This window comes from Oncorhynchus clarkii, chromosome 15 (assembly GCF_045791955.1).
Source record: "Oncorhynchus clarkii lewisi isolate Uvic-CL-2024 chromosome 15, UVic_Ocla_1.0, whole genome shotgun sequence".
Classification (NCBI taxonomy): Eukaryota; Metazoa; Chordata; class Actinopteri; order Salmoniformes; family Salmonidae; genus Oncorhynchus; species Oncorhynchus clarkii.
The window spans coordinates 4,672,544-4,690,043 of NC_092161.1; the positions used below are offsets into that span (position 1 = coordinate 4,672,544).

At 51.5% G+C, this 17,500-nt stretch overlaps 1 protein-coding gene across 1 annotated transcript in view; it reads right to left on the reverse strand.

Annotated features, from left to right (window-relative positions):
- Positions 1-8,233: 8,233 nt before the first annotated feature.
- The window catches only part of LOC139366655 (divergent protein kinase domain 2Ab), a 51,899-nt gene continuing 42,632 nt past the window's right edge, over positions 8,234-17,500 (reverse strand). The window contains exon 3 of the mRNA XM_071104332.1: positions 8,234-9,268. Within this exon, the coding sequence (XP_070960433.1) occupies positions 8,922-9,268 (347 nt within the window). The 3' untranslated portion in view covers positions 8,234-8,921. The remainder of the gene's footprint in view (positions 9,269-17,500) is intronic.

Below are 17,500 nucleotides of genomic sequence, written 5' to 3' on the forward strand. Positions count from 1 at the left end.
AGTCCCTCACAACATTTGAAAAATCTTCCCAACACGCTCGTGTCCTCGATAATCACTAAACCTCAGTGTGATAATCACTAAACCTCAGTGTGATAATCACTAAAACCTCAGTGTGATAATCACTAAACGTCAGTGTGATAATCACTAAACATCAGTGTGATAATCACTAAACCTCAGTGTGATAATCACTCAACCTCAGTGTGATAATCACTCAACCCCAGTGTGATAATCACTAAAACTCAGTGTGATAATCACTAAACCTCAGTGTGATAATCACTAAACCTCAGTGTGATAATCACTAAACCCCAGTGTGATAATCACTAAACCTCAGTGTGATAATCACTAAAACCTCAGTGTGATAATCACTAAACGTCAGTGTGATAATCACTAAACATCAGTGTGATAATCACTAAACCTCAGTGTGATAATCACTCAACCTCAGTGTGATAATCACTCAACCCCAGTGTGATAATCACTAAAACTCAGTGTGATAATCACTAAACCTCAGTGTGATAATCACTAAACCTCAGTGTGATAATCACTAAACCCCAGTGTGATAATCACTAAACCTCAGTGTGATAATCACTAAACCTCAGTGTGATAATCACTAAACGTCAGTGTGATAATCACTAAACATCAGTGTGATAATCACTCAACCCCAGTGTGATAATCACTCAACCTCAGTGTAAAAGAGCATAATATAATAAAATGCCTCTCCCTTGGGCAACCCCCCCCCGGAACGGGCCCAGCTTGACTTGAAACAACGTTGCACTTCACTAGCAATATGTCAAGTCAAGACAGATAGAAAGGGAGGCGGACAGGTGGAGTAGAGAGATGGATGTGATTGAAAGAACCAGCATTTTTTAAATCAGGACATTTTGTCCAGTTTTTATTTGTTTCGGCTTTTGACCCATCTAGTTGATAAGGGCTCCTGCTGTATCTCTCTGGAGCTCCACGGGCTCCTGCTGTATCTCTCTGGAGCTCCACGGGCTCCTGCTGTATCTCTCTGGAGCTCCACGGGCTCCTGCTGTATCTCTCTGGAGCTCCACGGGCTCCTGCTGTATCTCTCTGGAGCTCCACGGGCTCCTGCTGTATCTCTCTGGAGCTCCACGCGCTCCTGCTGTATCTCTCTGGAGCTCCACGGGCTCCTGCTGTATCTCTCTGGAGCTCCACGGGCTCCTGCTGTATATCTCTGGAGCTCCACGGGCTCCTGCTGTATCTCTCTGGAGCTCCACGCGCTCCTGCTGTATCTCTCTGGAGCTCCACGGGCTCCTGCTGTATCTCTCTGGAGCTCCACGGGCTCCTGCTGTATCTCTCTGGAGCTCCACGGGCTCCTGCTGTATCTCTCTGGAGCTCCACGGGCTCCTGCTGTATCTCTCTGGAGCTCCACGGGCTCCTGCTGTATCTCTCTGGAGCTCCACGCGCTCCTGCTGTATCTCTCTGGAGCTCCACGGGCTCCTGCTGTATCTCTCTGGAGCTCCACGGGCTCCTGCTGTATCTCTCTGGAGCTCCACGGGCTCCTGCTGTATCTCTCTGGAGCTCCACGGGCTCCTGCTGTATCTCTCTGGAGCTCCACGGGCTCCTGCTGTATCTCTCTGGAGCTCCACGGGCTCCTGCTGTATCTCTCTGGAGCTCCACGCGCTCCTGCTGTATCTCTCTGGAGCTCCACGGGCTCCTGCTGTATCTCTCTGGAGCTCCACGCGCTCCTGCTGTATCTCTCTGGAGCTCCACGCGCTCCTGCTGTATCTCTCTGGAGCTCCACGGGCTCCTGCTGTATCTCTCTGGAGCTCCACGCGCTCCTGCTGTATCTCTCTGGAGCTCCACGGGCTCCTGCTGTATCTCTCTGGAGCTCCACGGTCTCCTGCTGTATCTCTCTGGAGCTCCACGCGCTCCTGCTGTATCTCTCTGGAGCTCCACGGGCTCCTGCTGTATCTCTCTGGAGCTCCACGCGCTCCTGCTGTATCTCTCTGGAGCTCCACGGGCTCATTTCTTTAGGCGACAATGGATCCCGCATTACTTTTGACATTTTATCATAATTCAGATTTTTATTGATTAACCATGTGACGATTATTGAAAACTTCACTATTGAAATGAAAATGTTCCACGAAAATGCTCATATATATATATATATATATATATTTACAAAAAATATATCCTAACTGCCACGTAGATCGGTAGAAATTGTAGGATAAATTGTAAGCTTCCCCAAAGTTGAAACTCACCTGCCACCCATTGTCTCTAATATAGCAAACATTAAAAACGATTGCCCATCCAACTGATTCGGTCAGACACCAGCCCTGCTGAAAAGCCACCCGCACCCCTTGTAGCGGAAGTAACACACCCCAAGACAATGTTATGCTGGGTGTCAAAGAAACACCGGAGAATTACAGAGAGAAGAAGAGAAGAGAAGCTTCTGTTCCACTGGCACTCAGCCAAACATGTACTGTAATGTAGTTACTGTTACCTGTAGTTACTGTTACCTGTAGTTACTGTTACCTGTAGTTACTGTTACCTGTAGTTACTGTTACCTGTAGTTACTGTACACCTATAGTTACTGTACACCTGTAGTTACTGTACACCTGACCCCTGTTTGATTTAACTCCCATCTCTCCGCTATGCATTCATTGGCGAGGGCAACAGGCATTCCTGGGGGGGGGGGGGGGGGGGGGGGGGTGAAAAAAAGGTGTGATGCTCCTCGTCAAAGTGCAGGCCATTATAACAGCTTGTGTGTGTGTGTGTGTGTGTGTGTTTCCAAAACGATTGTATTCAGAATGTTGTACAATGACTGGGGCATGTGTGTTTCTCTCTGTGTGCCACTTCCTCATCTGAATGCAACAAGCTGACCAACTGAGGGGTGGTTGTGGGATTTTGCTGTTTATTATTCGTGTTGCTAACTGAGTAATTACTTGTAGACAGTGTTTATTGGACAACTCAATATTTGCATAACTCAAGGTACCAGGGCTCCATCTGGACTCTCATTTGGATCATAGGTGCTGGGTCTCATGCCCGGCGGGACCAATTTAACTACTGTGTGTCTGTTGACCTCAGCTGGGTTCACAAAGGGAAATACAGAGCGAGCGACAGTCAGGCCCCAGAGTGACAGTCAGGCCACAGAGCGACAGACAGTCAGGCCCCAGAGCGACAGTCAGGCCCCAGGGGGAGCGACAGTCAGGCCCCAGAGCGACAGTCAGGCCCCAGAGCGACAGTCAGGCCCCAGAGCGACAGTCAGGCCCCAGAGCGACAGTCAGGCCCCAGAGCGACAGTCAGGCCCCAGAGCGACAGTCAGGCCCCAGAGCGACAGTCAGGCCCCAGGGGGAGCGACAGTCAGGCCCCAGAGCGACAGTCAGGCCCCAGAGCGACAGTCAGGCCCCAGAGCGACAGTCAGGCCCCAGAGCGACAGTCAGGCCCCAGAGCGACAGTCAGGCCCCAGAGCGACAGTCAGGCCCCAGAGCGACAGTCAGGCCCCAGAGCGACAGTCAGGCCCCAGAGTGAGGGACAGTCAGGCCCCAGAGCGACAGTCAGGCCCCAGAGCGACAGTCAGGCCCCAGAGCGACAGTCAGGCCCCAGAGCGACAGTCAGGCCCCAGGGGGAGCGACAGTCAGGCCCCAGAGCGACAGTCAGGCCCCAGAGCGACAGTCAGGCCCCAGAGCGACAGTCAGGCCCCAGAGCGACAGTCAGGCCCCAGAGCGACAGTCATACATACGTTATAAAGGGCTGCAGTCAAAAACATAAAACACCTGCAGTGACATGAGGAGGAAATGGACTGACAGAAACAACAACATCAGGTAAGTATAGATATATATATATATATTTTAATATTTAAACCCACTAAAAAGTTGTAAATACAACCTTTGAATGAAAGGCACAGTGAAATCAGACACCGCTGATATAAAATACTCAAATGAAACATCACAGTACAAAAGCAGACAGTTATTTACATACAAACCCCTCCTCCAACTACTGAACGAACCAATTAGAATCCTCCAGGCCCCCCGGGGGGGGAAACAGGAAACATTCCCGATGACAACAAAACCAGGCGTTTGAGTCCGAAATCGCACCCTATTCCCTATTTAGTGCACTACCATGGGGTCAAAAGTCGTGCACTATATATAGGGAATAGGGTGCCATTTCAGACATCCACAAGGAGATTCTAAATCAGAACTATAATAATAATAACTATAATAATCCTATCCATTTTTTTCAGCCAAACTAGTCGTTATTGCTTTACCAGACAGACAGGGGTCATGAACCCGCCCTCCGGACCTGTAGAAGGACAACCAACTTCTGGATCTGCTTCCATTCCCCATAACATTGGCTGGAGATTAGAAATATAGACCATTTAAAGCTCGATGGCTCAGAGTGTTCGCTGAGGAGCGAAGAGGCAACGTTTAATTTCGAACACAAAACTCAAAAGAGATTACAACATGTGAGGAGTCAAAATCGGGGGGCTGTTGAGGAAGTACAACAACAAAACAAACCCCCCCCCACACACACAGAAGAGTTAAGACAGAATCAGCGTTTCCCTTTTCAAACAGAACAGACAGACAGTGGAACTGTAGAGGAGATTGGAGAAAACATTAGACAAACTAGACACTAAAAAGCCATTCAAATCAATTAACGCTAAGTCCAGACTCTGTAGGTACCGCAATGGAAATATGACTCAATTCTTCCAAATCACTTCCTGTCCTTGTTCCTTTACCCAAAGAACACCACTCATCTGAAATATCCTGATAGGTGAAAGACAGGATGTTCCTCTTTCCAGTTCTTTAACCTCTTATATATTATACAACAACAGTGATAGTGACTGGTAGTGAAGGAAAGGAAACAAGGAGAGGAGTCTATTTGGAAGTGTTGGGACAGAGCATGTTGAATGGTAGTGAAGGAAAGGAAACAAGGAGAGGAGTCTATTTGGAAGTGTTGGGACAGAGCATGTTGAATGGTAGTGAAGGAAAGGAAACAAGGAGAGGAGTCTATTTGGAAGTGTTGGGACAGAGCATGTTGAATGGTAGTGAAGGAAAGGAAACAAGGAGAGGAGTCTATTTGGAAGTGTTGGGACAGAGCATGTTGAATGGTAGTGAAGGAAAGGAAACAAGGAGAGGAGTCTATTTGGAAGTGTTGGGACTTCCAAGTGATTCCACTAAATGTCTTTCACCTTAACCGATGTCAGATCAGAGTTTACACCAAGGAAGGAATTAAGGATGCATTTCATTTTTAACTATTCAAACAGGGGCCCTTATTTCAGCTTGGTTCACCCTTCCCCTGGGCTGAGTTCTATTTCAGCTTGGTTAAACCTTCCCCTGGGCTGAGTTCTATTTCAGCTTGGTTCACCCTTCCCCTGGGCTGAGTTCTATTTCAGCTTGGTTCACCCTTCCCCTGGGCTGAGATCTATTTCAGCTTGGTTCATCCTTCCCCTGGGCTGAGTTCTATTTCAGCTTGGTTCATCCTTCCCCTGGGCTGAGTTCTATTTCAGCTTGGTTCATCCTTCCCCTGGGCTGAGTTCTATTTCAGCTTGGTTCACCCTTCCCCTGGGCTGAGTTCTATTTCAGCTTGGTTCACCCTTCCCCTGGGCTGAGTTCTATTTCAGCTTGGTTCACCCTTCCCCTGGGCTGAGTTCTATTTCAGCTTGGTTAAACCTTCCCCTGGGCTGAGTTCTATTTCAGCTTGGTTAAACCTTCCCCTGGGCTGAGTTCTATTTCAGCTTGGTTAAACCTTCCCCTGGGCTGAGTTCTATTTCAGCTTGGTTAAACCTTCCCCTTGGTTAAACCTTCCCCTGGGCTGAGTTCTATTTCAGCTTGGTTCACCCTTCCCCTTGGTTCATCCTTCCCCTGGGCTGAGTTCTATTTCAGCTTGGTTCACCCTTCCCCTGGGCTGAGTTCTATTTCAGCTTGGTTAAACCTTCCCCTGGGCTGAGTTCTATTTCAGCTTGGTTCACCCTTCCCCTGGGCTGAGTTCTATTTCAGCTTGGTTCACCCTTCCCCTGGGCTGAGTTCTATTTCAGCTTGGTTCACCCTTCCCCTGGGCTGAGTTCTATTTCAGCTTGGTTCACCCTTCCCCTGGGCTGAGTTCTATTTCAGCTTGGTTCACCCTTCCCCTGGGCTGAGTTCTATTTCAGCTTGTGTTTCCAGACACAGACAGGGAGGTTCCTACAGGGTCAGAACAGACAGGGAGGTCCCTACAGGGTCAGGACAGACAGGGAGGTCCCTACAGGGTCAGAACAGACAGGGAGGTCCCTACAGGGTCAGAACAGACAGGGAGGTCCCTACAGGGTCAGAACAGACAGGGAGGTCCCTACAGGGTCAGAACAGACAGGGAGGTTCCTACAGGGTCAGAACAGACAGGGAGGTTCCTACAGGGTCAGAACAGACAGGGAGGTCCCTACAGGGTCAGAACAGACAGGGAGGTCCCTACAGGGTCAGAACAGACAGGGAGGTCCCTACAGGGTCAGAACAGACAGGGAGGTCCCTACAGGGTCAGAACAGACAGGGAGGTCCCTACAGGGTCAGAACAGACAGGGAGGTCCCTACAGGGTCAGAACAGACAGGGAGGTTCCTACAGGGTCAGAACAGACAGGGAGGTCCCTACAGGGTCAGAACAGACAGGGAGGTCCCTACAGGTCAGAACAGACAGGGAGGTCCCTACAGGTCAGAACAGACAGGGAGGTTCCTACAGGGTCAGAACAGACAGGGAGGTCCCTACAGGGTCAGAACAGACAGGGAGGTTCCTACAGGGTCAGAACAGACAGGGAGGTCCCTACAGGGTCAGAACAGACAGGGAGGTCCCTACAGGGTCAGAACAGACAGGGAGGTCCCTACAGGGTCAGAACAGACAGGGAGGTTCCTACAGGGTCAGAACAGACAGGGAGGTCTCTACAGGGTCAGAACAGACAGGGAGGTCCCTACAGGGTCAGAACAGACAGGGAGGTCCCTACAGGGACAGAACAGACAGGGAGGTCCCTACAGGAGGTTCCTACAGGGTCAGAACAGACAGGGAGGTCCCTACAGGGTAAGAACAGACAGGGAGGTTCCTACAGGGTCAGAACAGACAGGGAGGTCCCTACAGGAGGTTCCTACAGGGTCAGAACAGACAGGGAGGTCCCTACAGGGTCAGAACAGACAGGGAGGTTCCTACAGGGTCAGAACAGACAGGGAGGTCCCTACAGGAGGTTCCTACAGGGTCAGAACAGACAGGGAGGTTCCTACAGGGTCAGAACAGACAGGGAGGTCCCTACAGGGTCAGAACAGACAGGGAGGTTCCTACAGGGTCAGAACAGACAGGGAGGTTCCTACAGGGTCAGAACAGACAGGGAGGTCCCTACAGGGTCAGAACAGACAGGGAGGTCCCTACAGGGTCAGGACAGACAGGGAGGTTCCTACCTCCGCTCTCTCTCTCTCTCTCTCTCTCTCTCTCTCTCTCTCTCTCTCAACCCTCTCTCTCTCAACCCCCTCTCTCTCTCTCAACCCCCCCTCTCTCAACCCCCTTTCTCTCTCAACCCCCTCTCTCTCTCGCAATCCTCTCTCTCTCTCAACCCCCTCTCTCTCTCAACCCCCTCTCTCTCTCAACCCCTCTCTTTCTCTCAACCCCCTCTCTCTCTCTCTCAACCCCCCCTCTCTCTCTCTCAACCCCCCCTCCCTCTCTCTCAACCCCCCCTCTCTCAACCCCCCACTCTCTCAAACCCCTCTCTCTCAACCCCCCCTCTCTCTCTCTCAACCCCCTCTCTCTCTCTCTCCTACCCCCCCCCCCTCTCTCAACCCCCTCTCTCTCTCTCTCTCAACCCCCTCTCTCTCTCTCCTACACCCCCTCTCTCTCTCTCCTACCCCCCCCTCTCTCTCAACCCCCTCTCTCTCTCAACCCCCCTCTTTCTCTCAACCCCCTCTCTCTCTCTCTCAACCCCCCCTCTCTCTCTCTCAACCCCCTCTCCCAACCCCCCCCTCTCTCAAACCCCTCTCTCTCAACCCCCCCTCTCTCTCTCTCAACCCCCTCTCTCTCTCTCCTACCCCCCCCTCTCTCTCAACCCCCTCTCTCTCTCTCTCTCAACCCCCTCTCTCTCTCTCCTACACCCCCTCTATCTCTCTCCTACCCCCCCTCTCTCTCTCAACCCCCTCTCTCTCACTCAACCCCCTCTCTCTCACTCAACCCCCTCTCTCACTCTCTCCTAACCCCCCCTCTCTCTCTCCCCTAACCCCCTCTCTCTCTCTCTCAACCCCCCCTCTCTCCCAAACGTAGCAGTAGCACCTCCCTCTCTTTACCTGCTGTACTGTGGGACTATAGGAGAGGTACCTTCCCCTCAGACCAGCCTTCTGACACACGGTCCTGTTCTGAGATTCATTCAACCCCGAACCATAAGAACAACAGGTTCTGTTAGAAAAAACATATTGTTAAGATTCAATGTTAGCAAACACAAGAGTTCTGGTGAACAGAGGGGTCCTGGTGGACAGACAGAGGGGTCCTGGTGGACAGACAGAGGGGTCCTGGTGGACAGACAGAGGGGTCCTGGTGGACAGACAGAGGGGTCCTGGTGGACAGACAGAGGGGTCCTGGTGGACAGACAGAGGAGTGAGGAGTCATTGAGTCAGACACCACATGCTCCATTAGAGTAGCCAGGCGCTCTCCCCCAGGAGAACAGTCCTGCTCTGGGGTCCTGCTCTGGGCCTGTCGATCCCCTTCTCCTGGTCCACTAGCTCCAAGCACCTCATTCTCACCAGCTACCAAACAAAGAATAATATAAACCAGCAGTGAAGGACTTCCTAGTTCCCTTTAAACATCTCCTATCGATCAGTTTGGGTTTCCACCAGGAAGGAGACCAAACCAACTGCTGTGTGACCAGTGAGGAGATCTCCTGCACTTGAAGTGAGACGAGGAAGGTCAAGGGTTAAGTTCCTGGGGACAAGCTGCAGGCTTTCGCCAAGTGTAGGCTCTGTTCATCACCTGGCCGTGGCTGAGGAGGAGGAGGAAACTAGCTGGGTGAGGTAGTCCCTCAGCTCCTTGGCGGCCGTGAAGCGTCCGTAGCGTTTTTTAGGGTTGGTACACTCGTCCAACAGCGCTTCCAGCTGGCCGTCTTTGGCTACGTGGGCTGGGGGGTCGTGGAGCAGGCCGCCGGTGGTCCCTCGCCACGTGGCGTAACGCGACAGCAGGTTCTGACACACAGCGTAGTAGTTGTGGTCCACGGTGACGCGGTTACACAGAGACTCCTTGGAGAAGGACAGGCAGGCTTCCTTGTCACAGTCCTCGAAGCGACTCTCGTACCACACGTCATAGTTCTCTGGTTTATCTGGAGAGAGAGAGAGAGAGAGAGAGAGAGAGACAGAGAGAGAGAGAGAGAGAGAGGGGACAGAGAGAGACAGAGAGAGAGAGAGAGGGACAGAGAGAGAGACAGAGAGAGGGACAGAGAGAGGGACAGAGAGAGACAGAGAGAGGGACAGAGAGAGGGACAGAGAGAGGGACAGAGAGAGGGACAGAGAGAGACAGAGAGAGGGACAGAGAGAGACAGACAGAGGGACAGAGAGAGACAGAGAGAGGGACAGAGAGAGACAGAGAGAGGGACAGAGAGAGAGGCAGAGGTTAGACAGGTATACTACTGAGAGATATAACTAGGAATACTGTGAGGGAACAGCCATTGTTAGAGTGAGATACTGTGAGGGAACAGCCATTGTCAGAGTGAGATACTGTGAGGGAACAGCCATTGTTAGAGTGAGATACTGTGAGGGAACAGCCATTGTCAGAGTGAGATACTGTGAGGGAACAGCCATTGTCAGAGTGAGATACTGTGAGGGAACAGCCATTGTTAGAGTGAGATACTGTGAGGGAACAGCCATTGTTAGAGTGAGATACTGTGAGGGAACAGCCATTGTTAGAGTGAGATACTGTGAGGGAACAGCCATTGCTAGAGTGAGATACTGTGAGGGAACAGCCATTGTCAGAGTGAGATACTGTGAGGGAACAGCCATTGTCAGAGTGAGATACTGTGAGGGAACAGCCATTGTTAGAGTGAGATTCTGTGAGGGAACAGCCATTGTTAGAGTGAGAAACTGTGAGGGAACAGCCAATGTCAGAGTGAGATACTGTGAGGGAACAGCCATTGTTAGAGTGAGATACTGTGAGGGAACAGCCATTGTCAGAGTGAGATACTGTGAGGGAACAGCCATTGTCAGAGTGAGATACTGTGAGGGAACAGCCATTGTTAGAGTGAGATACTGTGAGGGAACAGCCATTGTTAGAGTGAGATACTGTGAGGGAACAGCCATTGTCAGAGTGAGATACTGTGAGGGAACAGCCATTGTCAGAGTGAGATACTGTGAGGGAACAGCCATTGTCAGAGTGAGATACTGTGAGGGAACAGCCATTGTCAGAGTGAGATACTGTGAGGGAACAGCCATTGTTAGAGTGAGTCCATTTCATATCCCTCGTCATTGTTGTGTTAAAAACTATTTCAGATCCTTTTTCCAAAAAGCTGAACTGGAATTGATTCAGACCGAACAAACACTAGTGACGGGAACTGATTACATTTCACTGTAACAACTGAACACCCTTCATTAGACTGAACCTTCCATCAATCAAGTGGTTTTTAAAATGGCTGCTGTGTCGTCTTCATTTTAAACATCTAAAAGACCTTACACAGTGTTTCATTAATGAAATGGAAGATGTCGGAAACACAAAGTCAGCCGAGAGCGAGGGTGAGGTACCTGAGCGCATAATTAAAAATAAATAATAAATTAATTTGCTGCAGTGGAATAGAGGCACTTTGTTGTAGTGGTAAAAATGGCGCCTTTCATAAACACATTTGATGCAAATCAACATCATTTTAGATGACTGAAGGTTTTTAGCAGAATCTCTTTTTAATACAAAACTGATCAAAATGCCAGACTACTTTGCCACTGTCACACCGAGATCAATAAAGATGACCTTGTCCTGAATGCGCCAAGGCCCAGGTGTGCGAGGAGACACGTTGTACAATAGAAGGAGAAAATTATAGTCCTAAAAAAAAATAAGATTCCCAGTTTCACTGAGTCACCCAATGAAATGCAGCTCGCCTCGCTCCCCGACGACGGTCCATGCCAAAAGCTCATCTCTCTCGCATTCTACTTTGTAAATTAATAACGTTCGCTCAGTAGGCCAATTTGGATGTGGATCTACTAGGTCAGGAAGCCTCCAGAAAGATTCGTATTCTCTTTTCAGGAAAAACACATTTGCTTCCTAACCTGTGGTTTCCCGCGATTGGGCTACACACGCTTCCTGATTGTAGGCATGCCTTGTGATTGGGCTACACACGCTTCCTGATTGTAGGCATGCCTTGTGATTGGGCTACACACGCTTCCTGATTGTAGGCATGCCTTGTGATTGGGCTACACACGCTTCCTGATTGTAGGCATGCCTTGTGATTGGGCTACACACGCTTCCTGATTGTAGGCATGCCTTGTGATTGGGCTACACACGCTTCCTGATTGTAGGCATGCCTTGTGATTGGGCTACACACGCTTCCTGATTGTAGGCATGCCTTGTGATTGGGCTACACACGCTTCCTGATTGTAGGCATGCCTTGTGATTGGGCTACACACGCTTCCTGATTGTAGGCATGCCCTGTGATTGGGCTACACACGCTTCCTGATTGTAGGCATGCCCTGTGATTGGGCTACACACGCTTCCTGATTGTAGGCATGCCTTGTGATTGGGCTACACATGCTTCCTGATTGTAGGCATGCCTTGTGATTGGGCTACACATGCTTCCTGATTGTAGGCATGCCTTGTGATTGGGCTACACACAATCCACAGCTAGTCTATTGATTGTAAAGAAGCTATTGATCCTCTGTGGCTAAACTACAGGTCTACTCATGGTTTAGTATTTTCAATGACTTAATTTCTTTCTGAACAGACAGATGTAATTCTATCATTTTGTTAAAGTTATTTAAGGTTATCAGGGGTGATTACAGGACCTCCAGCACCCTGGCCGTAGCTATGATTCTGTCAGGATATAAATTATGATGTCAAACACTGGAGGGACGGGAGTCGGAGGCTCATGTCTGTCAGAGCAGAGAGGGAATCTCATACAGGGGGTGGTCTATACAGGGGGTTGTCTATAAAGTCTATACACGGGGTGGTCTATACAGGGGGTGGTCTATACAGTCAATACACGGGGTGGTCTATACAGGGGGTGGTCTATACAGGGGGTGGTCTATACAGGGGGTGGTCTATACAGTCTATACAGGGGGTGGTCTATACAGTCTATACAGGGGGTGGTCTATACAGGGGGTGGTCTATACAGGGGGTGGTCTATACAGTCTATACAGGGGGTGGTCTATACAGTCTATACAGGGGGTGGTCTATACAGTCTATACAGGGGGTGGTCTATACAGTCTATACAGGGGGTGGTCTATACAGTCTATACAGGGGGTGGTCTATACAGTCTATACAGGGGGTGGTCTATACAGTCTATACAGGTGGTGGTCTATACAGTCTATACAGGGGGTGGTCTATACAGTCTATACAGGGGGTGGTCTATACAGTCTATACAGGGGGTGGTCTATACAGTCTATACAGGGGGTGGTCTCTACAGGGGGTTGTCTATAAAGTCTATACACGGGGTGGTCTATACAGGGGCTGGTCTATACAGTCTATACACGGGGTGGTCTATACAGGGGGTGGTCTATACAGGGGGTGGTCTATACAGTCTATACAGGGGGTGGTCTATACAGTCTATACAGGGGGTGGTCTATACAGTCTATACAGGGGGTGGTCTATACAGGGGGTGGTCTATACAGGGGGTGGTCTATACAGTCTATACAGGGGGTGGTCTATACAGTCTATACAGGGGGTAGTCTATACAGTCTATACAGGGGGTGGTCTATACAGTCTATACAGGGGGTGGTCTATACAGTCTATACAGGGGGTGGTCTATACAGTCTATACAGGGGGTGGTCTATACAGTCTATACAGGTGGTGGTCTATACAGTCTATACAGGGGGTGGTCTATACAGTCTATACAGGGGGTGGTCTATACAGTCTATACAGGGGGTGGTCTATACAGTCTATACAGGGGGTAGTCTCTACAGGGGGTGGTCTATACAGTCTATACACGGGGTGGTCTATACAGGGGGTGGTCTATACAGTCTATACAGGGGGTGGTCTATACAGTCTATACAGGGGGTGGTCTATACAGGGGGTGGTCTATACAGTCTATACAGGGGGTGGTCTATACAGTCTATACGGGGGGTGGTCTATACAGTGGGTGGTCTATACAGGGGGTGGTCTATACAGGCGGTGGTCTATACAGTCAATACAGGGGGTGGTCTATACAGTCTATACAGGGGGTGGTCTATACAGTCTATACAGGGGGTGGTCTATACAGTCTATACACGGGGTGGTCTGTACAGTCTATACAGGCGGTGGTCTATACAGTCTATACACAGGGTGGTCTATACAGGCGGTGGTCTATACAGTCTATACAGGGGGTTGTCTATACAGTCTATACAGGGGGTGGTCTATACAGTCTATACAGGGGTGGTCTATACAGGGGGTGGTCTATACAGGCGGTGGTCTATACAGTCTATACAGGCGGTGGTCTATACAGTCTAATGAATACACAAACCAACACACATCAGTTCTTAGAATATCAGGCACGTTATCACATGATGTTTTTAGGGGGCTGAGAATTAGAGGGGGGACAACTTGAAATCCTTTTTCACAAATAAACAGTGACAATTATTGTTCATGTCAAGAAAGGAAAGGTACCTGATCCTGATAAAAAGGGTTCTGAAACGAAACGGTCCAAAACTGAGAGGTGTCGGATCCTGTTCCGCCTCAAAATAAGCACTGACCTCACATGACCTCAAGGAGTTAACGGCCCTCGAGGAGAAAACGGCCCTCGAGGAGATAACGGCCCTCGAGGAGATAACGGCCCTCGAGGAGAAAACGGCCCTCGAGGAGAAAACGGCCCTCGAGGAGAAAACGGCCCTCGAGGAGATAACGGCCCTCGAGGAGATAACGGCCCTCGAGGAGATAACGGCCCTCGAGGAGAAAACGGCCCTCGAGGAGATAACGGCCCTCGAGGAGAAAACGGCCCTCGAGGAGAAAACGGCCCTCGAGGAGATAACGGCCCTCGAGGAGATAACGGCCCTCGAGGAGATAACGGCCCTCGAGGAGAAAACGGCCCTCGAGGAGAAAACGGCCCTCGAGGAGATAACGGCCCTCGAGGAGATAACGACCCTCAAGGAGATAACGGCCCTCGAGGAGATAACGACCCTCAAGGAGATTACTGCAAGTCTGTGTCATCAGAGGCAATTATATAAATGTTTTTGGGACATAAACAACCAACCAAAAAACGAATTTAACATCTAATCTGGCAGAAATAGACCAACAACTTAGGGTTATATTGAAAGAAATCTATTTGGACATTTAATTTTCTCCTTCACGTGTTCATTTTAAACGTATCTTTCTATTTAGGGAGGAAACAGTCGGAGCTGCATTAAAGCAGATCAATAGGATGATCCCTGAGGATTCAGACATAATCCGTTCTAATGCAGCCGTCCTCCGACCCCGTCAGAACGACTCAATCACACAACACACTGCTGCCCCGTCAGCCAACTAGTGTCCATCACAGCCCCCCATCGGTGCCCCGTTGTCGAAGGGTCCAGCTCAATCACCACTTGACACAAGCACGTTTCAGAGCCAGCGAAGCACCACATATCACGGTCAACTAACAGACTGACCAGTGCAATTAAGCTACAGAGGGTAGAGAGAGAGAGGGAGGGGGGGAGAGAGAGGGAGAGGGGTAGAGAGAGAGAGAGGGAGAGGGGTAGAGAGAGAGAGGGGGGGGAGAGAGAGGGAGAGGGGTAGAGAGAGAGAGAGAGGGAGAGGGGTAGAGAGAGAGGGGGGGAGAGAGAGGGAGAGGGGTAGAGAGAGAGAGAGAGGGAGAGGGGTAGAGAGAGAGAGAGAGAGAGGGGGAGAGAGAGGGAGAGGGGTAGAGAGAGAGAGAGAGAGGGAGAGGGGTAGAGAGAGGGAGAGGGGTAGAGAGAGGGAGAGGGGTAGAGAGAGGGAGAGGGTTAGAGAGAGAGAGAGGGAGAGGGTTAGAGAGAGAGAGAGGGAGAGGGGTAGAGAGAGAGGGGTAGAGAGAGGGAGAGGGATAGAGAGAGGGAGAGGGGTAGAGAGAGAGGGGTAGAGAGAGGGAGATGGGTAGAGAGAGAGGGAGATGGGTAGAGAGAGAGGGGTAGAGAGAGAGAGAGGGGTAGAGAAAGGGAGAGGGGTAGAGAGAGAGAGAGGGGGAGAGAGAGAGGGGTAGAGAGAGAGAGAGGGGGAGAGAGAGAGGGGTAGAGAGAGGGAGAGGTGGAGAGATAGAGGGGTAGAGAGAGGGAGAGGGGTAGAGAGAGGGAGAGGGGTAGAGAGAGGGAGAGGGGTAGAGAGAGGGAGAGGGGTAGAGAGAGAGGGGTAGAGAGAGGGAGAGGGGTAGAGAGAGAGGGGTAGAGAGAGGGAGAGAGAGAGGGGTAGAGAGAGAGAGGGGGAGAGAGAGAGGGGTAGAGAGAGTGAGAGGGGTAGAGAGAGGGAGAGGGGTAGAGAGAGGGAGAGGGGTAGAGAGAGCGAGAGGGGTAGAGAGAGAGGGGTAGAGAGAGGGAGAGGGGTAGAGAGAGGGAGAGGGGTAGAGAGAGGGAGAGGGGTAGAGAGAGGGAGAGGGGTAGAGAGAGAGGGGTAGAGAGAGGGAGAGGGGTAGAGAGAGGGAGAGGGGTAGAGAGAGAGGGGTAGAGAGAGGGGTAGAGAGAGAGAGAGGGGGAGAGAGAGAGGGGTAGAGAGAGGGAGAGGGGGAGAGAGAGAGGGGTAGAGAGAGGGAGAGGGGTAGAGAGAGGGAGAGGGGTAGAGGGGTAGAGAGAGGGAGAGGGGTAGAGAGAGAGAGAGGGGGAGAGAGAGGGAGAGGGGTAGAGAGAGAGAGAGAGGGGTAGAGAGAGAGAGAGAGGGGTAGAGAGAGAGAGAGGGGGAGAGAGAGGGAGAGGGGTAGAGAGAGAGAGAGGGGGAGAGAGAGGGAGAGGGGTAGAGAGAGAGAGAGAGGGAGAGGGGTAGAGAGAGGGAGAGGGGTAGAGAGAGAGAGAGGGGGAGAGAGAGGGAGAGGGGTAGAGAGAGAGAGAGAGGGGTAGAGAGAGAGAGAGAGAGAGAGGGGTAGAGAGAGAGAGGGGGATAGAGAGGGAGAGGGGTAGAGAGAGAGAGAGGGAGGGGGGGAGAGAGAGGGAGAGGGGTAGAGAGAGAGAGGGGGGGAGAGAGAGGGAGAGGGGTAGAGAGAGAGAGAGAGGGAGAGGGGTAGAGAGAGAGAGAGAGGGAGGGGTAGAGAGAGAGAGAGAGAGAGGGGGAGAGAGAGGGAGAGGGGTAGAGAGAGAGAGAGAGAGGGAGAGGGGTAGAGAGAGAGGGGTAGAGAGAGGGAGAGGGATAGAGAGAGGGAGAGGGTTAGAGAGAGAGAGAGGGAGAGGGTTAGAGAGAGAGAGAGGGAGAGGGGTAGAGAGAGAGGGGTAGAGAGAGGGAGAGGGATAGAGAGAGGGAGAGGGGTAGAGAGAGAGGGGTAGAGAGAGGGAGATGGGTAGAGAGAGAGGGAGATGGGTAGAGAGAGAGGGGTAGAGAGAGAGAGAGGGGTAGAGAAAGGGAGAGGGGTAGATTAAGCTACAGAGGGTAGAGAGAGAGAGGGAGGGGGGGAGAGAGAGGGAGAGGGGTAGAGAGAGAGAGAGAGGGAGAGGGGTAGAGAGAGAGAGGGGGGGGAGAGAGAGGGAGAGGGGTAGAGAGAGAGAGAGAGGGAGAGGGGTAGAGAGAGGGAGAGGGGTAGAGAGAGAGAGAGAGAGGGGGAGAGAGAGGGAGAGGGGTAGAGAGAGAGAGAGAGAGGGAGAGGGGTAGAGAGAGGGAGAGGGGTAGAGAGAGGGAGAGGGGTAGAGAGAGGGAGAGGGTTAGAGAGAGAGAGAGGGAGAGGGTTAGAGAGAGAGAGAGGGAGAGGGGTAGAGAGAGAGGGGTAGAGAGAGGGAGAGGGATAGAGAGAGGGAGAGGGGTAGAGAGAGAGGGGTAGAGAGAGGGAGATGGGTAGAGAGAGAGGGGTAGAGAGAGAGAGAGGGGTAGAGAAAGGGAGAGGGGTAGAGAGAGAGAGAGGGGGAGAGAGAGAGGGGTAGAGAGAGAGAGAGGGGGAGAGAGAGAGGGGTAGAGAGAGAGAGAGGGGGAGAGAGAGAGGGGTAGAGAGAGGGAGAGGGGGAGAGATAGAGGGGTAGAGAGAGGGAGAGGGGTAGAGAGAGGGAGAGGGGTAGAGAGAGGGAGAGGGGTAGAGAGAGGGAGAGGGGTAGAGAGAGAGGGGTAGAGAGAGGGAGAGGGGTAGAGAGAGAGGGGTAGAGAGAGGGAGAGAGAGAGGGGTAGAGAGAGAGAGGGGGAGAGAGAGAGGGGTAGAGAGAGGGAGAGGGGTAGAGAGAGGGAGAGGGGTAGAGAGAGGGAGAGGGGTAGAGAGAGAGGGGTAGAGAGAGGGAGAGGGGTAGAGAGAGGGAGAGGGGTAGAGAGAGGG